This window comes from Salvia splendens, chromosome 3 (genome assembly GCF_004379255.2).
Source record: "Salvia splendens isolate huo1 chromosome 3, SspV2, whole genome shotgun sequence".
NCBI classification, from domain to species: Eukaryota; Viridiplantae; Streptophyta; class Magnoliopsida; order Lamiales; family Lamiaceae; genus Salvia; species Salvia splendens.
The window spans coordinates 41,007,507-41,025,649 of record NC_056034.1 but is presented as its reverse complement, the minus strand read 5'-3'; the positions used below and the strand labels follow the sequence as shown (position 1 = coordinate 41,025,649).

Sequence of the window (18,143 nt, the reverse complement as noted above, 5' to 3'; positions counted from 1 at the left end):
ATCTGCTTCACCAAATATAAAATCTCTTTTTAATACAAAACCACAAAAAAAATCACCAGAAACCTGCCATTATTTCTTTAATTCTGCAACATAGATTCACTCTGTAACCAAACAACACAATTAAATTTGCCAAAACAATCCCACATTCCTCAAATTACACAAACCTGACAAAACCTGACAAAATCTGACAAAATCACCGCATTGGAAAGGAAATCCACGCACTGAAAAACATCACTCACAGAAAAAGCAGAGGCAAAAACATATCATTAATCTCTCCAGACGCAGCGTTCGTAAAAATAAGTTCGTCAATTTCGTCGGTGTGAATCTGCTTCTCCGATTCTCGAATCGTATGACATGCATGCACAATTTCTTCAATTCAGCATTCTGGAAAATCGAAATTGAAATCAAAATAAGGGCGGAATGAATTTGCTGAATTTCAATTTTTTCCCCAAAACGCAGGGGAATACCATCTAGATCTGATAGTGAGCTATGGCGCGGTTCCGGTGATCGTGCCGCGAGTGACGGGGGTGAACATGCTTCTGGAGAGCTTCGAGCCCATCCATGGCGTCCTCCTCTGCGAAGGCGAAGACATCGATCCCTCTCACTACGAAGCCGAAGCCTCCAACCTCTCTCCCGAGGAATTGGAGGAAATCCGGAGACTACACACCAGCAATTAGCGTTGGGAGAAGATGAGAATAAAGTTGATTTACTAAAATACCCTTCTGCAGTTTATTAACTAAAAATGTTTACTTATTTTAGTCATTGGATTAAGATAATGTGTGGCTGAGATTTGTTCCCTAGTTATACACTTAATATTAGTTATATCTTGATCACTACCCTATATATATATATATATATAGGGTTGTGATCAATTGAGATTTTTTAGCCTAATTGAGAATTGAGATGCATTATTAGCCACTCATTTTTATTAAATGAGTGGTCCAGAATTTACCACATGGAAAATATTTTTACATTAATTAATTGTGAAAGGGCAGAATGGTAATTTCATCCTACATTTTATTTAATAAATATTTTTTTATTTTTATAAAAATAATTAATTTTTTTTTTCGATTTTTTATTTTTTTATTTTTTTTATTTTTTTTGTCAACTACATATACAATTCATGTCAACTACACACATATAATGTCAACTACATATACAATTCATGTCAACTGCACATATATAATGTCAACTACATATATGATTCATATTACCTATACACATATAATGTCAACTATAAGCTGTTGACATTTGATGTGCAGGCTATTGACATTTGATGTGCAGGGCTATTGACATTTGATGTGCAGGCTACACATCGTAGTTGACATCGCGTGAAAATTAAAAAAATTAAAAAAAATTAAATTTTTTTTTAAAAAATTAAAAAATTAAAAAATAAATTTTTTTTAGTTGTTGACATTTTAATACGAGTTGTTGACATTTTAATACGAGTTGTTGACATTTGATATTCTGGCTATTGAAATGAAATGACGATAATACCCTTAGTTGATATAATCTACTTATAGTTGACATTTCAAAATGAGTGGCTGAAAATGCATCTCAATTCTCAATTAAGCTAAAAAATCTCAACCTAACAAGACCCTATATATATATATATATGGTGTAATTACCCCTTTCAAAATATCCTTCAAAAATTCATTTAATTTAGCTTTACTAAAAATGAATGGTCTTTATAAGTAACAAATTCGAATTTATCTGGGGAAAAAATGGCATTTTTGAGGTCAGTAGTCGCCGCAAGAACGACCGCAGTAGCAGCCGCAGTCGCAATTCCAGCCGCCTTCGCTATCTCTTCAGTCGCATCGTCGTCTCCTTCGTCTTCCACTTCTTTCAAAAGGCTACCCGAAAACCCATCTTTGGGGTCGCTTTCGCTCAGTCTGTCTGCGGTTCGCGGAGCCGAAAAATCGGGCCTTTTGAAAGCTGTAGCGAACCCGCCTTCTGTTTCTGTCGAAATGGATCCGGAACAATCGACGCAGGTGGTGATTTCATTTTACTTTTTCTCACTATTGAATTGTGATATGGAAATTTATTTTTATTTTGATCGTCTGAATTGGTTTTTTGGGGCGTGTTTTGTAGCACAACGGCGCCATATTGCCAGAATTACTGGTGAGTTTTTCTTCATTGTCTCTCATTTCTAAGAGTATCTCCAAGAGGAGAGGTAAATGGAGAGGTAAAGTTATATAACTACTATATTTACGGGTTTTTTCTTTTTTTGTTCTAAACTAGAACTTAAATTCCGTGTTTGTTCTAGACTTTTTTTTTGTTCCGGGTTTGGGAGAGACGCATGACCCTCATGCGTCTCCTTTTAATGAGACGCATGAGGATTATGCGTCTTTCATAGAGACGCATGAGGGACATGCGTCTCTCATTTTTTTCAAATTTTTTTGAACGACGCATGACCATCATGCGTCTTAGGGAGAGACGCATGAGGGTCATGCGTCTCTAATACATACATTGAGTAATGATTGCTATTTTTGGAGAGAGATATTGTATGAATATTGTAATACGCAAGGTCTACAAGCCTAGTAAAATGATGATGTGATGTTTGTGTTGTTGGTGGAGATATTACATGTACTCATTACGCATGATTTTGTGATGGCAGTGCTGAACGATGGGAGTCCAACCAAGGAAAACAACTTCATCTATGTATTAATAATGCTACTAGCCTACTTTTCCACTTTCTCACTTTCCCACTTTTCACGCCACTTTTCCCACTTTTCACGCTGCTATTTCCACTTTTCCACTTTTCACACTATGTTAGGAGTGAAGGGCGGAAGAGAGGCAGAGAGCACGGGATATGCTCTCCAATCACACTTAATAATTTGTAAATGCAGAATAGAGAGGAACGATCACTTGATTGAATGGAATGTAAAGAAATATCAATCCTCCGCAGAGGCCTACGACCAAGTCGTCCAATACAAATGATCTCTCCAAGATATCTTGGACTCCCTAGCTTACATTTATTTATACTGTAAAATAAATACTAGAATGCATAAAATTAGGAATCCCATGATTTGCTCCATTTACTCCTTTGCAGCCTTGATTTAGGAATCCCATGATTTGCTTCCTTTACTCCTTCGCAGCCATGATTTTCTCACTTCCAGCTGACTGTCCCTTATGATCTGCTTCCTTGATCTTCTCACTTCCACTAACTGCCTTCCCACTTCCTCGGCGGCTGTAAACCTTCCAGCCGCTGGTCCTATCAACTGCCCCGGTCGTCGAAACAGCCTTGTCCGCAAGGCTGAAGAATGGAAATTGACCCTTGACATCTGCCACATCCATCCAAGTAGCTTCATCTTCCTCCAACCCGTCCCATTTGATGAGGACTTGGTCAACTGTTTCGCCCTCCCGCAGATCAGTACGCCTTGACAACACCTTCTCGGGTAGAATTGGAGGGTCAGCGCTGACGAGCCCGTCCGGCAGCGTGGCCTCCACCGGTGCATCCCCGATGGCCCGTTTGAGAAGGGAAACGTGGAATACCGGGTGGATGCGGGACGAAGCGGGAAGCTGCAAACGATAAGCTGTCGCGCCAATGCGAGCCTCGACCCGAAAGGGCCCGAAAAAACGCGGAGCTAACTTCCTGTTTCGGGCCGTGAAGAGGGTGGACTGGCGATGGGGGCGGAACTTCAAATAGACCATGTCACCCACGCTGAACTCGACATCCCGTCGCCGCTTGTTTGCTGAAGCTGTCATACGGTCTTGAGCTCGCCGGAGATGATGGCGTAGCAGTTCCAACACCTCGTCGCGAGAGCGAAGAGTGTCTATGACGGCTTGGGCTCGAATCTCCCCCGGGAGGAAGGTATGCAAGGTGGGCGGAGCTCGACCATAGACCACCTCGAAAGGAGTCATGCCCGAAGCCGAATGGGTGCTGGTGTTATAACAGTACTCTGCCCATGCTAGCCACTTATTCCACTGCTTCGGTCGGTCAGATGAAAAACAACGCAGGTACGTCTGCAAACACCGGTTCAAAACCTCCGTCTGCCCATCTGTTTCGGGGGTGATAGGCGGAACTCATCTTCAATGTTGTTCCCGTGGCCCGAAACAATTCCTTCCAAAATGAGCTGAGGAAAATAGGGTCACGATCAGACACGATTGACCTTGGAACGCCATGAAGACGAACCACCTCGTGCGTGAACAGCTCCGCCACCTGCCGGGCTGTGAATGGGTGTCGAAGGCCTATGAAATGACCATACTTGGAAAGGCGGTCAATGACGACAAAAATGCAGTCAAACCCCCCTGCCTTAGGTAGACCGGAAACGAAGTCCATGCTAATATCCTCCCAAATACGGTCCGGAATTGGTAGGGGCTGCAAGAGACCGGCGGGAGACTTTGTTTCGGTTTTATGCCTCTGACACGTTGCACAAGCCGCGACGAAATTTGTGACTTGCTTCATCATTCCAGGCCAAAAAACGTTTGAAGCAACCCTGCGGTACGTTCGGTAGGCGCCAGAATGTCCACCGGTAGGCGTGATATGGAACTCTGCCAGCAGCCTCGGTATCCATGGGGAATGGGGGGGGACCACAATCCTCCCTTTGTAAAACAGAGTGCCGTGCACCAGCTCGTAATGAGGGGAGGTTGGCTGTCCGGCCTCCAGTGCAGATTTGATTTTTGATAGGGCCGGGTCCGAGGACAAAGTTGCCTGAATCGTTGACCATTCCGGCCATGACGGAGTTGAGATGGCGGAGAGTTCCAGCACGTCCTCATCTCGACGGGAGAGGGCGTCGGCCGCCCTATTCAGCTTTCCTTCCTTGTATACGATAGTGAAATCGTAACCCAATAACTTGGCCGCCCAATTTTGTTGCGCTGGAGTTGCTAGTGGATGAGCTAACAGTTGACGCAGACTGCGCTGATCCGTGTGAATGATGAAGCGGCGGCCCAACAAATAGGGGCGCCAATGGTGGATCGCGAGGACGAGGGCCATGAGCTCCTTCTCATAGGCTGATTTTGCTAAACTCCTAGGGGACAAGGTTTTGCTGAAGTAGGCCACCGGTTGACGTTCCTGCATTAATACCGCCCCTAGGCCTCGGCCCGAGGCGTCACATTCAATCACAAATTCCTTCGTGAAATCTGGCATCCGGAGTAAAGGTGCGGAAGTCAGTGCTTTTTTAAGAGCGTCGAAAGCGGAGGCTGCCGCCGTTGGCCAGATCCAAGCGGCTTTGGCGTGGGGTGTCGGTGGTTTCTTTAAGAGCTCCGTAAGGGGGGCTGCGATCTTGCCGTAGTCGCGGATAAAACGGCGATAATACCCTGTTAAGCCGAGAAATCCGCGAACACTCTTTAAAGAAGTCGGAGTCGGCCAGCGGAGGACCGCCGAGATCTTGGCGGGGTCCATTTTAACACCCTCAAGGGACACGATATGCCCAAGATACTCGACGCTGTCCCGCCCAAGAAGACACTTTTTGGAGTTGACGACGAGGGCGTGAGCGTGCAAGGCTTCAAAAACACGTCGAAGGTGGCGCATATGATCTGCCCAGGTCGTGCTATAGACGAGGATGTCGTCAAAGAAAACCAAAACGAACTTGCGTAGCGCCGGCCTGAAGATGTCGTTCATCAAGCTCTGGAATGTTGCCGGGGCGTTGGTGAGGCCGAACGGCATAACCAGGAACTCATAATGACCGGAATGTGTGCGAAACGCCGTCTTGGGCACGTCGTTAGGGGCTACCCGGATTTGGTGATAGCCGGCTTTCAGGTCGATCTTGCTGAACCACTTGGCCCCATGTAGTTCGTCAAGTAATTCCTGTATCACTGGAATAGGATATTTGTCGGGAATGGTCCGCTTGTTCAGTTCCCTGTAATCGACGCAAAATCTCCAAGAGCCATCCTTCTTACGCACAAGGAGTACCGGGCTAGAAAAAGGGCTAGTACTTGGCTGAATCACCCCGGAAGTCAACATCTCGGCGACGAGCTTCTCCATTTCATCTTTCTGTAAATGATTATACCGATATGGGCGGACAGAGACGGGGTCAGTACCTGGTCGCAGAGGTATGCGATGGTCAGTGCGGCGGCGGGGGGGTAAACCCGTGGCCTCCCGTGTGATCGAAGGGAACTCCTCTATCAGTTTCAGCAGTTGCGAATGGGCTGCCTGGGACAGGGACGAGCTGATCCCGAAAGGTTCCGCCACGACCTCTTTCTGTACCGAGTGGAGGACCCAGCAGCAGTCACCTTCCTCGAGGCAGCGGAGGTCCTGGGAGGAGCAGGCCCGCCGCATTAGAGTTGGATCGCCTTTGAGCGAAACGTGCCGGCCGTCGACTGAAAAATCCATGGAAGAGTGCTGCCAATTTGCCCAGACGTATCCGAGAGAAGCGAGCCACGATACCCCCAAAATTACGTCGATGTTCCGGAGGGGAAAGACATAGCATGAGACCACAAACTTCTCCTTCTCTAATGTAAGAAGCACGCCCCTGCAGAGCCCTGCTGCTCGTCGTGTGGTCCCGTCGCCCAACACCACCGAGTAGGGCGATGTGGGAGTAATCGGCAGCTGGAGCCGCTGGGCACACTGTTCTGAAATGAAACAGTAGTTAGCGCCGCTATCCACCATCACCTTGACCTGTTGTGAGTCGATTTCCCCAAATAATTTCATTGTATTGGTCGTGTCCAGCCCATTCAGGGATAGGACGGAGAGCTGCGGCTCCACGTTGTTGTCCACAAGTTCTGACTCCTCGGGATCTGAATCAGCGGCTGATCCTTCTTCCTCCTCGCAGATCAGGACGTTGAGCGTCTTGGGGGGGCATCTATGAGTCGGCCCGAACTTCAGGCCGCACTTGACACAGGTCCCTGCTGCTATGTGCCGCCTATACTCCTCTGGAGACACGTTCCGGAAGCGTTTGGATAGGGGTCTTGACGAGCCAGAGGAGTGAGAGGGGGATTGGGAGTACCCCTTTGAGAAAGAGCGAGCTGGCTGGTTTGCATATGTTTGTGGCTGGGTGGATGATTGGGTGGGCGCTGATCGCGGGGGCTGGGCGGATGCCATCATGTCAATGTCCAACGCCAATTCGACCGCATCCTCATACGTAGTGATTTTGGCGGCCTTCATTTGTAGGCGGACCTCAGGGCGAAGTGCCGCCATAAAAAATCCCAGGTATTGATGACACGAGATATCTGGAACCTGTGCGAGTCGCGCCTCGAAAGCAGCCACGAAGTCCGTTAGGGAGCCGGTGTGACGGACTGCGGCGAATGCTTCATATTCATTCAAAGCTCCATTGCCTCCAAAACGTTTCATCAATTCCCTTGCAAATCGAGCCCACGTCAGATCCGGGACTCGTTGTCGTAACAACTGGTACCACGGGAGGGCAGCGCCTGCCAGAGCTACCATGGCGACGCCAACCCGGTGCTCGGGAAGGGTTTCCGAGATCAGAAAAAACTGCTCTGCTCTTGCCAGCCACGCGAGGGCCTCTGAGCCGTCAAAGGTAGGCATGGGTGACGTCGATACACCACCCGCAGCTGTCGACTTTGACCCCCGATTCGCTGAGGTGGCCTCGTCCTCCGGTCCGGACTTATCCTTCAGCTTGAGTGAAGCGAACCCCGCACGCATCTCCTCGCGCATGGCGTTCAGATTAGAACGTACCTCCATTACTTGGTCGTCGGTGCGGCGGAATTGGGCATTCAGTTCAGTCACCGCCGCGTCCAACAAGAGCCTGCCCTGTTCCAGATTTTCCGCAGCCTTCTCCAATTCTTCCAGCCGCGTGTCCGATCGAGAGCTAACCATCGTTCACCGCACCAATTGTTAGGAGTGAAGGGCGGAAGAGAGGCAGAGAGCACGGGATATGCTCTCCAATCACACTTAATAATTTGTAAATGCAGAATAGAGAGGAACGATCACTTGATTGAATGGAATGTAAAGAAATATCAATCCTCCGCAGAGGCCTACGACCAAGTCGTCCAATACAAATGATCTCTCCAAGATATCTTGGACTCCCTAGCTTACATTTATTTATACTGTAAAATAAATACTAGAATGCATAAAATTAGGAATCCCATGATTTGCTCCATTTACTCCTTTGCAGCCTTGATTTAGGAATCCCATGATTTGCTTCCTTTACTCCTTCGCAGCCATGATTTTCTCACTTCCAGCTGACTGTCCCTTATGATCTGCTTCCTTGATCTTCTCACTTCCACTAACTGCCTTCCCACTTCCTCGGCGGCTGTAAACCTTCCAGCCGCTGGTCCTATCACACTAGCTCCACTTTTCACACTAGCATGAATAATAATGCTACTGCAGTGTATGTATTAGAGACGCATGACCCTCATGCGTCTCTCCCTAAGACGCATGACGGTCATGCGTCGTTCAAAAAAAATTAAAAAAAATGAGAGACGCATGTCCCTCATGCGTCTCTCCCAAACCCGGAACAAAAAAAAAGTCTAGAACAAACACGGAATCTAAGTTCTAGTTTAGAACAAAAAAAGAAAAACCCCCTATATTTACCCTTTTCATGAAAAATATCATTCTCCAAGAGGAATGTATTTGAGAAGGTATTATACCCTTTCTCATTTTGAAGAGGTATCTATGGAGAGGTAAAATTTTATAACTACCACATTTGCCTTCTTTTCTTGAAAAACCATTCTCCGAGGGAGAAGGTATTTGAGAAGGTATCACATCTTATGTTTTTTTAATGCATTTTGTACTATTATTTTATGTTTAAAAAATCATTTACCTTTCTATATACCTTTTCCCCTTGGAGTATGTTTCTTTTTGGAATGGTATATTTCACTTTTTGAGGAGGTATATAGATAATACACCTCTTTTATTTACCCTTCCTTGTTGGAGATGCTCTAAGTGATGATTAAATTGTTGGTGTAGCCATGGGGTTTGATTGAACCATGCATTTGTTGTTTCAGTGAGAAAGCTCTAGGCAATTATCTTGAGGGCCACATGTTTTTGTTTTTTTAATTGAGATGTTAACATTTTTGGATTTTGTGATAAACAATATGCAGGTTTAAGTAGAAAGTATATTAGAATTTGAGGGATAAAAATACTACAGGATATAACTTGCACAGATATATGATAGTAGTAGTAAATGTTGGAATAAATCAACTCCAATAGAAAAGACACAGACTTCTTCATCAGACACAGTTCTCTTAGGTCTAAATAATATCCCAAGTGGCTTTCATAGACTGCAATTCAATAGTGAAAACAGTCCATTCCTGTGGTTTTTGCGCCTGGTAAAATAATGAAGAAAATAGAGAAAAAGTTCTCACGAAAATAGTAACAAGTACAACCATGAACTGGGCAAGATACACCCATGAATCTTCATCTTGTCTTAGACTCATCCTCAACTCGTTCAAATTGTGAAACAGTTGAAGACTTATGCAAACTGTCAGTCATGCTAACAGAAATTCTGAAAATCTAGGAAAGGAAAGAGTAACGATCAAAATGTTTGCGGAAGAAGTTGAGTCGAACATCCACTCTGACAAAAATCTTAAAAATAATTTTGAAATTTTGAACATTTTTCTTTTTGTCAAATAACAATTGTCAACCCCCCTAAGTTTCATATTTAAAAAAAAAAGTTATACTATAAATTTCCTTGGCTAAAGATGAATTGATATCTTTAATAAAAGGATAGCATGCAATAAAGATTTATGAAGTCAATCAAGTAGTCTTATTCCGTGCAGTTGTAGCCCCCAACCAGACCCACAAAAAAAGTAAGCAAACAAATAAACAATGAAATCGCATGATTGTTGCTCCGTGTGTCAATATCTGTTTTATTCTGATGTGTCTTAAGCATTTCTTTTTCGTTGGCATGGTTAAGGACTGATCATTTCGCATTTGCTTATCACTGGCTACTTTCATTACTGTATCTTCTTATGGGATATTGGGATTCTGTCCTTTTAGTTAACATCAGTTATCTTTAATCATAATGATATGATTCTTTGTGAATTTCCAGTGACTAGTTTAGGAATAGAAAATATGTTCGATCAACATTTCTGGCCACTATTGGTATTTTAACCATGTATTGCAATATCTCTCACTGTTAGCATGTCTGGACAGACTGAATTTATGGTGGATATGAAATGTGAGGGCTGTGTTAATTCAGTCAAGAATAAGTTGGAGACTGTTGATGGTGAGGATCTTAGAAAGTAATGCTGCATTTCTGTTATAACCAGTTACTCTTAGTTAGTTTCATTCTACAATTTAACAGTGATTTTTTGCTTATTGCTCAACTTTTAGGTGTTAAAAAAGTGGATGTGGACTTAACCAATCAAGTTGTAAGGGTTCTTGGAATTTCACCTGTGAGGATTTTGACTGAAGCCTTGGACCAGACTGGACGGAAGGCCAGATTAATTGGACAAGGTCTACCTGATGGTAAGCTTTAAAGTTCAGCCTTTATCCTCTCTTCCTCTCTCTCGTGGATGTCTCGGTCTTTAATAACATTCATACTTCAGCCCTCTGGATTGCTGATTCAGCTGGATGTTCTCCATTTTAATCACTTCTTTTTCAATCGTCATGACTTCTTAAATGTAAAGGTGTTAAAGAAAAAGCTAGTGATGTATACATTCAGCTTAATTAATATATCCTGAGAATCAAGGTTAGATTCTTTGATGGAAATGATCATTTTCTTACAGAATTTACTGTAAAATATCTGAATATAATTTGAGTTGAAGCAGTTTCACTAATGTTGTCTCTTAAATTATAATACTAATACTTTTCTGAGTTGGAAAAGATTGTTTAAACATCAATGAACCTTGTAAACTTGTGCAGATTTTCTAGTATCGGCTGCTGTTGCTGAATTTAAAGGACCATCTATATATGGTGTTGTCCGCTTAGCCCAAGTTAACATGGAACTAACTAGGATAGAAGCCAGCTTCAGCGGTTTGCCCCCTGGAAAGCACGGTTGGTCGATCAATCAATTTGGTGATCTCACAAAGGGTGCTACAAGCACTGGAAATATCTTTAATCCCTTGAAGGATGAAAAAGAGGTTGGTATCATTTCCCTTGTCAAACCCAACAAAGGCTATATAAATGTGATTGTTTTCTTTGATGAAGTCGAAACCTACCCATTCTCCAAATTATTTGAGTTTCATGGTCTTTATTTAACCCAAAAGTTGCTATTTCAGCCACTGGGTGACCTGGGAACATTAGAAGTTGATGAAAAAGGCGAGGCGTTCTACTCTGGCACAAAGGAGAAGCTAAAAGTGGTGGACATCATTGGACGAGCCATAGCGGTGTATGGAAGTGAAGATAAATCAGATGAGGGTATTGCAGCTGCAGTCGTTGCTAGAAGTGCCGGAGTTGGTGAGAATTACAAAAAGCTTTGCACTTGTGATGGCACAACCATCTGGGAAGCAACTGATGCAGATTTTGTTAGCAGCAAAATTTAAGTTCTGTATATAGTATATTTGTATGTAGTACTATGTTTCAATATATTATCAACTTTTGTCTGAAATAAATGATGTTGGAAAGTATGCTACTGAGTACACCCTCCTAGAATACAAGCAGCAAAAATTAACGGCTTAAAGGGTGTATTGTATTTATTTTATTTTTATATATTTATTTAAATATGGTACAACAGCTTTTGAGGGCTCAGCAGTAGCTGTTTTTTGTTTCTTAGGAATGTAAAGGGAATAAATACAACCTCGTATGAGACATTTGATGTTACCTAGGAAACACCAATTTTAAACTATGTCTGAACATAAGAGATGAATTTTTAAGAATCTAGGATTTACCATAATTACCTGAACTTTTGTCTAATCTCCACAGTTTTAGCAACAACATGTGTCTAAACAAGACGACACAAGCAACTCAGATAAACGAGCTTCAAGTTCAACATAGAGCCCATCATCAGGTTAATGAAGGCAAAGAATGAATGTTAAGGCAACCATTTGAGCTCCTGAGCAAGTACGGAAGTCAAGGAAAGCATTTGAGACGCGTTAAACAGGTTGATCCATGGAAACTGAAGCATCCCGAAACAGAATCAGGAAACAGGTTGAGTTCAGAAATGGGAGAGATTAGTTCACACATGTTTGTGTTAAAAATTATTTTTCATGACTTTTCTTGATTGAAATAGAATAACAATATACCAATGTATTTATGAGGCATAGAACAAGTTTTTGAGATAGCTACATATGCAAAACTGCATGATTTAGTGCAAAATAAAAAGATCTGTTGCTGGAGAAACTGGATAATATTTTCATCATTGCTGGAACTTCCAAGCAGACACGAACTGAATTGGGATCCCGTTCCAGCCAATAATCATACTTTTGCCGTTCATTTTGAGGGTGCAGTAACTCCAGCTAGGACTTCCTTTCACCATCAATCTTGCCTGATGCATAGACGGCTGGCTGAGCTCCGTCTCCACTAGACCGAACTTTACAAAGTATTTCCTCCACAAATCAATCTTAAAACATCGGTTAAAACCACCATCTTCACTCAGAACGCCATTGCAGATCACCTCCTGAAAGTGGACCTTCTCCACTTTCTGTAGTGGTTCCCCCGTCCCAGGCAGGCCTCTAGGCTGTCAAATAAGGCACACGTGAGGAAGAGCGCCTCCTTGAACCGAGGAGCAAAATTCAGTGCATTGATATCTGCCTCCACATCGATAACTATCAATGTGAGAGGGTTGAGATCCTCGATCCCTCTTAGTAATGCTCCAATACCATTGGGGTGATCTGATAATGGCATGAGGCAGAACTCCATGAAAATGGCCACTGTTTCACCGGCTTCCAACTGCAGATGATCCTTCTTAAACTCCCAGGTGTCCAGATGAAGAATCTTGAACACAAAAGGCAAGTTCATGGACTCTGCAAAAGATGTTAGCAAATTGCCAGTTTCTTCAACACTATCTGTAGCTGAGAATACGGCACTGATCTTGAGCTGCTTCACGCCTTGTCTAGCTAGAGCATCCATCACTAGTATCCAATACGACCCAAACTTTGGCCCGAAATCAATGAAATGAATTCTCTCAGCTGCTTCAACAGAGTCGAGAATGGTCTAAACCCCGGTGAAATTTGAGATTTGGCTGTAGGGGAGTTTCTGTTCACATTCAACGACGCCAACTTTGAGATCCATCACTGCTTTTTCAATATCCACATGCTCAACCTCTCTTTCAAGATCTATCCTTCCTCTCTCCACATCAATCTTTTCCCTTAGATACTTACCATAAAATGTGAGAACTGTTTCAATAGGGTGACCTTCAAGAGATCCCGAGAGGGCTAGCACAAGAAGCTCTTAGGCCTCATCATACTGTCGTTTTGTGAGCTTCTCAGAAGCATCGAGCAGCCATAAGACGTGCTTCAAATGATCAGCATAATCTGATCCAAAAGCTTCCACAAGGTTGGATACATCACCTCTTTTTTCATGTATGGACTGAGATAGTACCTTTTCAGCCATATTCATGATGGTCACAGCAGAAAGAAGCTGAGATTTCAAGCTATTTTCTCCCCCTTTGGAACTCAAACGCTTCAGTTTGTTTCCATACCTGTTTAGGAGTGCAAATGGTCCGCGTGGAACATTACTGTTGGCCTCAATGTCATGAGGAGGAAGTTCGTTGTTGGCTTCTTCTGCCATGTCTTTGCCTGAGGCCACAGAGTGAGAGTCATTGTTGAGGTATAAGAGTATTTGAAAGTTGAAACAAAGCAAGGCGGCAGAGGATTCTTTTTACATGAACAAGAAACCAGACTCTTTTACCATCCACTTGCTGTTTCTTGAAACAAACGGTTCAATGAAGAAAAGAACCTTTTCTCCACATCTCTTCTTGAATTTCTTAAAAAGATAGGTACATAAACAGATACAAAGGTAGCATATCCGTCAACACTATATGCTCGTTTCCCTAGTCGAACCCTTGAAGATAGGTACATAAACAGATACAACGAGTGCTACAAGCACTGATAAAATCTTTAATCCCTTGAAGGATGAAAAAAGAAGTTGGTATCGATTCCCTTGTCGAACCCAACAAATGATAAATAAATGTGATTGTTCTTTTAAATGCAATCGAACCCTTCTTTCGGTTTCATGGTCTTTATAAAACCCGAAAATATGCTCTTTCAGCCATTGGGTGACCTGGGAACACTAGAAGTGTATGAAAAGGCGAGTCGTTCTATTCTGGCGCAAAGGAGAAGCTAAGAATGGTGGACATCATTGGACAATCCATAGCGGTGTATTGCAGCTGCAGTGGTTGCTAGAAGCGCAGGAGTTGGTGAGAACTACAAAAAAGCTCTGCACATGTGATGACACAACCATTTGTGAAGCAACCAATGCTGATTTTGTTACCAGCAAAATTTAAGCTCTATATATTGTATATTTCAATGTATTATCATGTCTTGTTTGAAATAAATGATGTTGGAAAGTATGTATAGTGTGAACATGGATCGACCTTATTTAATAAAATATCACAAGCTCCAAACATATGAAATTACATTATTGCACAAAACACAATGAATTGATCACCTCAACCCTAAACGAATTTAAAAGAATCACTTTGCCCACTTCTGATCATGAACCAGAGCCGTTCCTTATAGATTCAAGAACTTGAACAACCTCAGACATGATCGGCCTCCGCGACGGCATATCCGATGTACAAATCAGCCCCAACTTCATCACCTGGATCCCCTCATTCTCTGCAAATCCACTCAAACTTCTGTCAAAACAATTTGAAGCAACACCTTTCTCTACCAGACCTCGAACATACTCATGTAACACCACCACCTCATTCGCTGCTCCCTTCCCCACCGGCTTCCTCCCGGTGACAATCTCCAACAGAACAACTCCGTAGCTGTACACATCACATTTATCACTGAGCCTCGAGCTCTGAGCCAGCTCTGGTGCAATGTATCCTACTCCATGGTGAATCTTCGTCAAACCATTGCTCCCTAGCAATGGAAGCAGATTGCCTAGGCCATAATCAGACAGCTTAGCCGTGTAGTTCTCATCAAGAAGCACGTTTGTTGATTTGATGTTGAGATGGAGAACCGGAGGTCTGCAGTCATGATGAAGATAGGCCAAGGCCATAGCTGTCCCGACTGCTATATCAAACCTCCTCGACCAATTCAACTCTGGATTACTTCGATCATCGTTCAGACCATGCAAATTGTTGTATAGATTTCCCTTGGAAACAAATTCTGATAGAAGCAATTGCATGTTGGATGACCAGTAGTAACCTTGAATTGTGACAAGGTTAGGGTGGTGTAGGCTTCCTAGGCGTCCGATTTCATGCTCAAATTCTTCTTGGTTCTTAATTCTTCCAAGCGCTTTCAGCCTCTTCACAGCCATCATTACCCCTCCTTGTAATGTAGTTTTGTACACTGTTCCAATGGAGCCTCCACCAATCAAGCATTCCTTGTCTAGCAATGCCTTGGTGCCTGCCTCCCAATCCTCGTACTTTGAGGGTAAACTTGTGCTGAAGAGGACCAGTTTTCCGAGCATCACACTAGATTCGGATGAAGCTAATGTAGTGGTAGCGCTCTCCGAAACCATTTCTTCATCTCCTCTTTTCCTGCTGCGAGCCCTCGTGTTGATGATGGTTATGACACAGACACCAGTGACAATTACAGTGGCAGCAACTATGGCAACGATGGCAGAGGCGCTCAGCTTTGGTTTTCTTGCGGGGTTAGTAAGATCAGCATTAGAGCAAAATGTCTCCAATGGAGCACCACAAAGGTCTGGATTGTGAAAAAACGGGGATGGTCCGAACTTCTGGATGCTTCCAACCGAAGGGATTGCACCAGAAAGGTGGTTGGAAGAGACACTGAAGTAAAGCAAGTTTCTCAAGTTTCCTAAAGTGGAAGGAATTGAACCAGAGAGCAAATTCTCTGACAAATCTAACCACACTAAGTTGGACAAATTCCCTACAGAGAGTGGTATGTTACCAGAGATTTGGTTCTCGTGTAGGTCAAGAACTTCGAGGTAGGTCATGTTGTCGAGGTTATGAGGAATCTCTCCCTCCAAAGAATTACCAGAGATGTTCCTGCAAGCACATTTCATACGATTGAGAATTATAAAATCAATGAGAAGAAAATATATAGCAGTGGAAATGAGATTGGATTCGGACTCACAGCTCAAGGAGAAACCGGCATTGGGTGATCTCATTAGGGATCTCACCTACAAGTTTGAGGTTCTGTAAATCAAGAACTTCCAACCATTCTATACTCCCAAACTCTGCAGGAATCGTCCCATCTAACGAGTTATTACCTAATCTCATCACCAAGAGCTTCTTCAAATCCGCAATACCAACTGGTATGCTTCCATTCAACCTATTGAAGCTCAAATCCAAGTACTTAAGGCCACTGCATTTGGCAATAGATGCAGGAATCTCACCATACAGATCGTTTCCTGAAACATCGAAAACCTCCAAACTCCTAGAGCAAGTTCCGACATCCGAAAAGGCCCCTTGAAAACCATTCCAAGAAATATTGAAGTATGTAACATTCACCAATCTTATAACCTCCAACGGGGCAGGCCCGGTGAACACATTGCTACTGAGATCTAATAAGTTCAAACTCCTACATTTTGAGACCTGCTCTTCAACACTACCCGAAAGCTTATTACTCCTCACAGACAGATATGAAATTGCTGGAATTTCACACAATTCAGAAGGCAATCTCCCACTAAGACCATTGAAAGACAAATCAATCCCTTCTAGATTTGAACAGTTCTTAACAGACACAGGGATTGAGCCCGAGAGGTTGTTATGCGCCAACGACACAAACCTAGTCTTGTAACAGTTATTGAACAATGCTGAAGGAATCTCTCCATTATACTCATTTCTTGACAAATCAAGAAACCTAATGCTTGGCAAATCTCCAAGAAACTCAGGGATTGATCCAGAAAGCGCGTTCGAGCTTAAGTTGATCTTCCACAATGAACCAATCTCACCATACTCAACAGGAATATTACCAGTTAACTTATTCCCAAACAATGATATAATCCTCAAAGATTTCAAGCCAGATAATGCAGGGGATAAGACCCCACCAAGACTACAATTCCACAAGAGAATTTTCACAACATTTCCATCCGAATCACAAGATACCCCACCATAATCTTGGCAGGGGTTTTTACTAGAATCCCAATTCTTCAAACAATCATAAGGGTCATCCCAAATGTCACCCTTGAATTGAAGCAAAATCTCCTTTTGGGTAATGGGAGAGACAAAGATTGAGACAATATTAAGCAAGTAGAAGGCGTAAAGAAACGCAATAGTATGGGAAACTGTACCTAGTTTTCTCATGATCCCAACAAAACAACAGCATTATACCTGCAAGATCAGCTCCTACTCACATCTGCAGATATACTCATTTTTATCATTAAAAATGTGATATTGGTTTGCGGGCATAATTGGAAATATGGTGGAATTGAGTTACATTGATACACATGCTATAAAGATTGCCCTTTTAAGTTGCTATTTGCAAATCTCTTTATTGAGAGAGGGAGGGCTGGATTGAAAGAGAAGGGTGCAATTGAATGTCTCCACTATTGATTATTTGAGCTAGATGTTCATGTAAGTCTGTATGAGAGAGAGAGAGAGAGAGAGAGAGAGTTTCATCAAGTAATGTGAATACAACTGCAGCTCTTTCTCTTTCAAACACACTGGCACAAGCTTGATGATACCAGAAGAAGTAAATAAGGGATTTAAGCATTAAAAAAGTCGAGAATAATAAGCCAATCTGTCAGCTCAAATCTTGGCCATTATTATGTTATCGATTAAGGTGTCGGTTTCAGAACAGAAGAGAAAGCATTTACTACCTTCAACAACTGCCCCCACCTCCGCCGCGGCAGATTCCCCGCAGTCACCGGAAAACAGCAAGGAAGAAAAATACCTACAAAAAGTTGGTAGAATTAAATTCGTTCTGTTCCGCATTAAATATTTTTGTCCGCTTTTCCATTTGTATTTGCGCACCAACAATTATTTTCCAAATAACTCAAACTTATATTTATTTTTTATATAGCCCGGCGTTTAATAAATTGTCTAATTATAGCCATAATTACGATAAATTTTTCTTTGTTTATTGCCATAATTACAACTGAAATGGCGACCTGTCACTCTATTTGAGGGAGTTTACAACGGTAGGTAAAAATCCAGGGTATGATTTTGTTTTATCATCCAGGGCGTTTATCCAAAAATATATCACCAATTAGTACCCATATTTTTACATTTTTAGCAATAAAATGACATGAAAAATATGTGGGTAATCAAAATAATGAT

The 18,143-nt window shown here is 42.8% G+C and overlaps 2 protein-coding genes across 3 annotated transcripts; one reads left to right on the top strand and one right to left on the bottom strand.

Moving 5' to 3' along the window:
- The first annotated feature begins 1,693 nt into the window (after window positions 1-1,693).
- On the top strand, window positions 1,694-11,521 carry LOC121796078 (copper chaperone for superoxide dismutase, chloroplastic/cytosolic-like). The gene is made up of 6 exons (XM_042194802.1): window positions 1,694-1,991; window positions 2,092-2,121; window positions 9,998-10,070; window positions 10,178-10,312; window positions 10,709-10,926; window positions 11,065-11,521. Exons 1-6 carry the CDS (start codon window positions 1,725-1,727, stop codon window positions 11,326-11,328), a joined length of 987 nt encoding a protein of 328 aa, XP_042050736.1. The 5' UTR covers window positions 1,694-1,724; the 3' UTR covers window positions 11,329-11,521.
- Window positions 11,522-14,298: 2,777 nt separating this feature from the next.
- On the bottom strand, window positions 14,299-17,816 carry LOC121796077 (probable LRR receptor-like serine/threonine-protein kinase At1g12460). 2 transcript variants are annotated; one of them, XM_042194800.1, is made up of 3 exons: window positions 17,684-17,816; window positions 15,997-17,220; window positions 14,299-15,908 (listed from the first exon to the last, which is right to left on the bottom strand). In XM_042194800.1, exons 2-3 carry the CDS (start codon window positions 17,166-17,168, stop codon window positions 14,438-14,440), a joined length of 2,643 nt encoding a protein of 880 aa, XP_042050734.1. In that variant the 5' UTR covers window positions 17,169-17,220; window positions 17,684-17,816; the 3' UTR covers window positions 14,299-14,437. The 2 variants fall into 2 exon arrangements, with proteins under 2 accessions (XP_042050734.1, XP_042050735.1); XM_042194801.1 differs by having other exon boundaries at window positions 17,302-17,799.
- Between the last annotated feature and the right edge of the window lie 327 nt (window positions 17,817-18,143).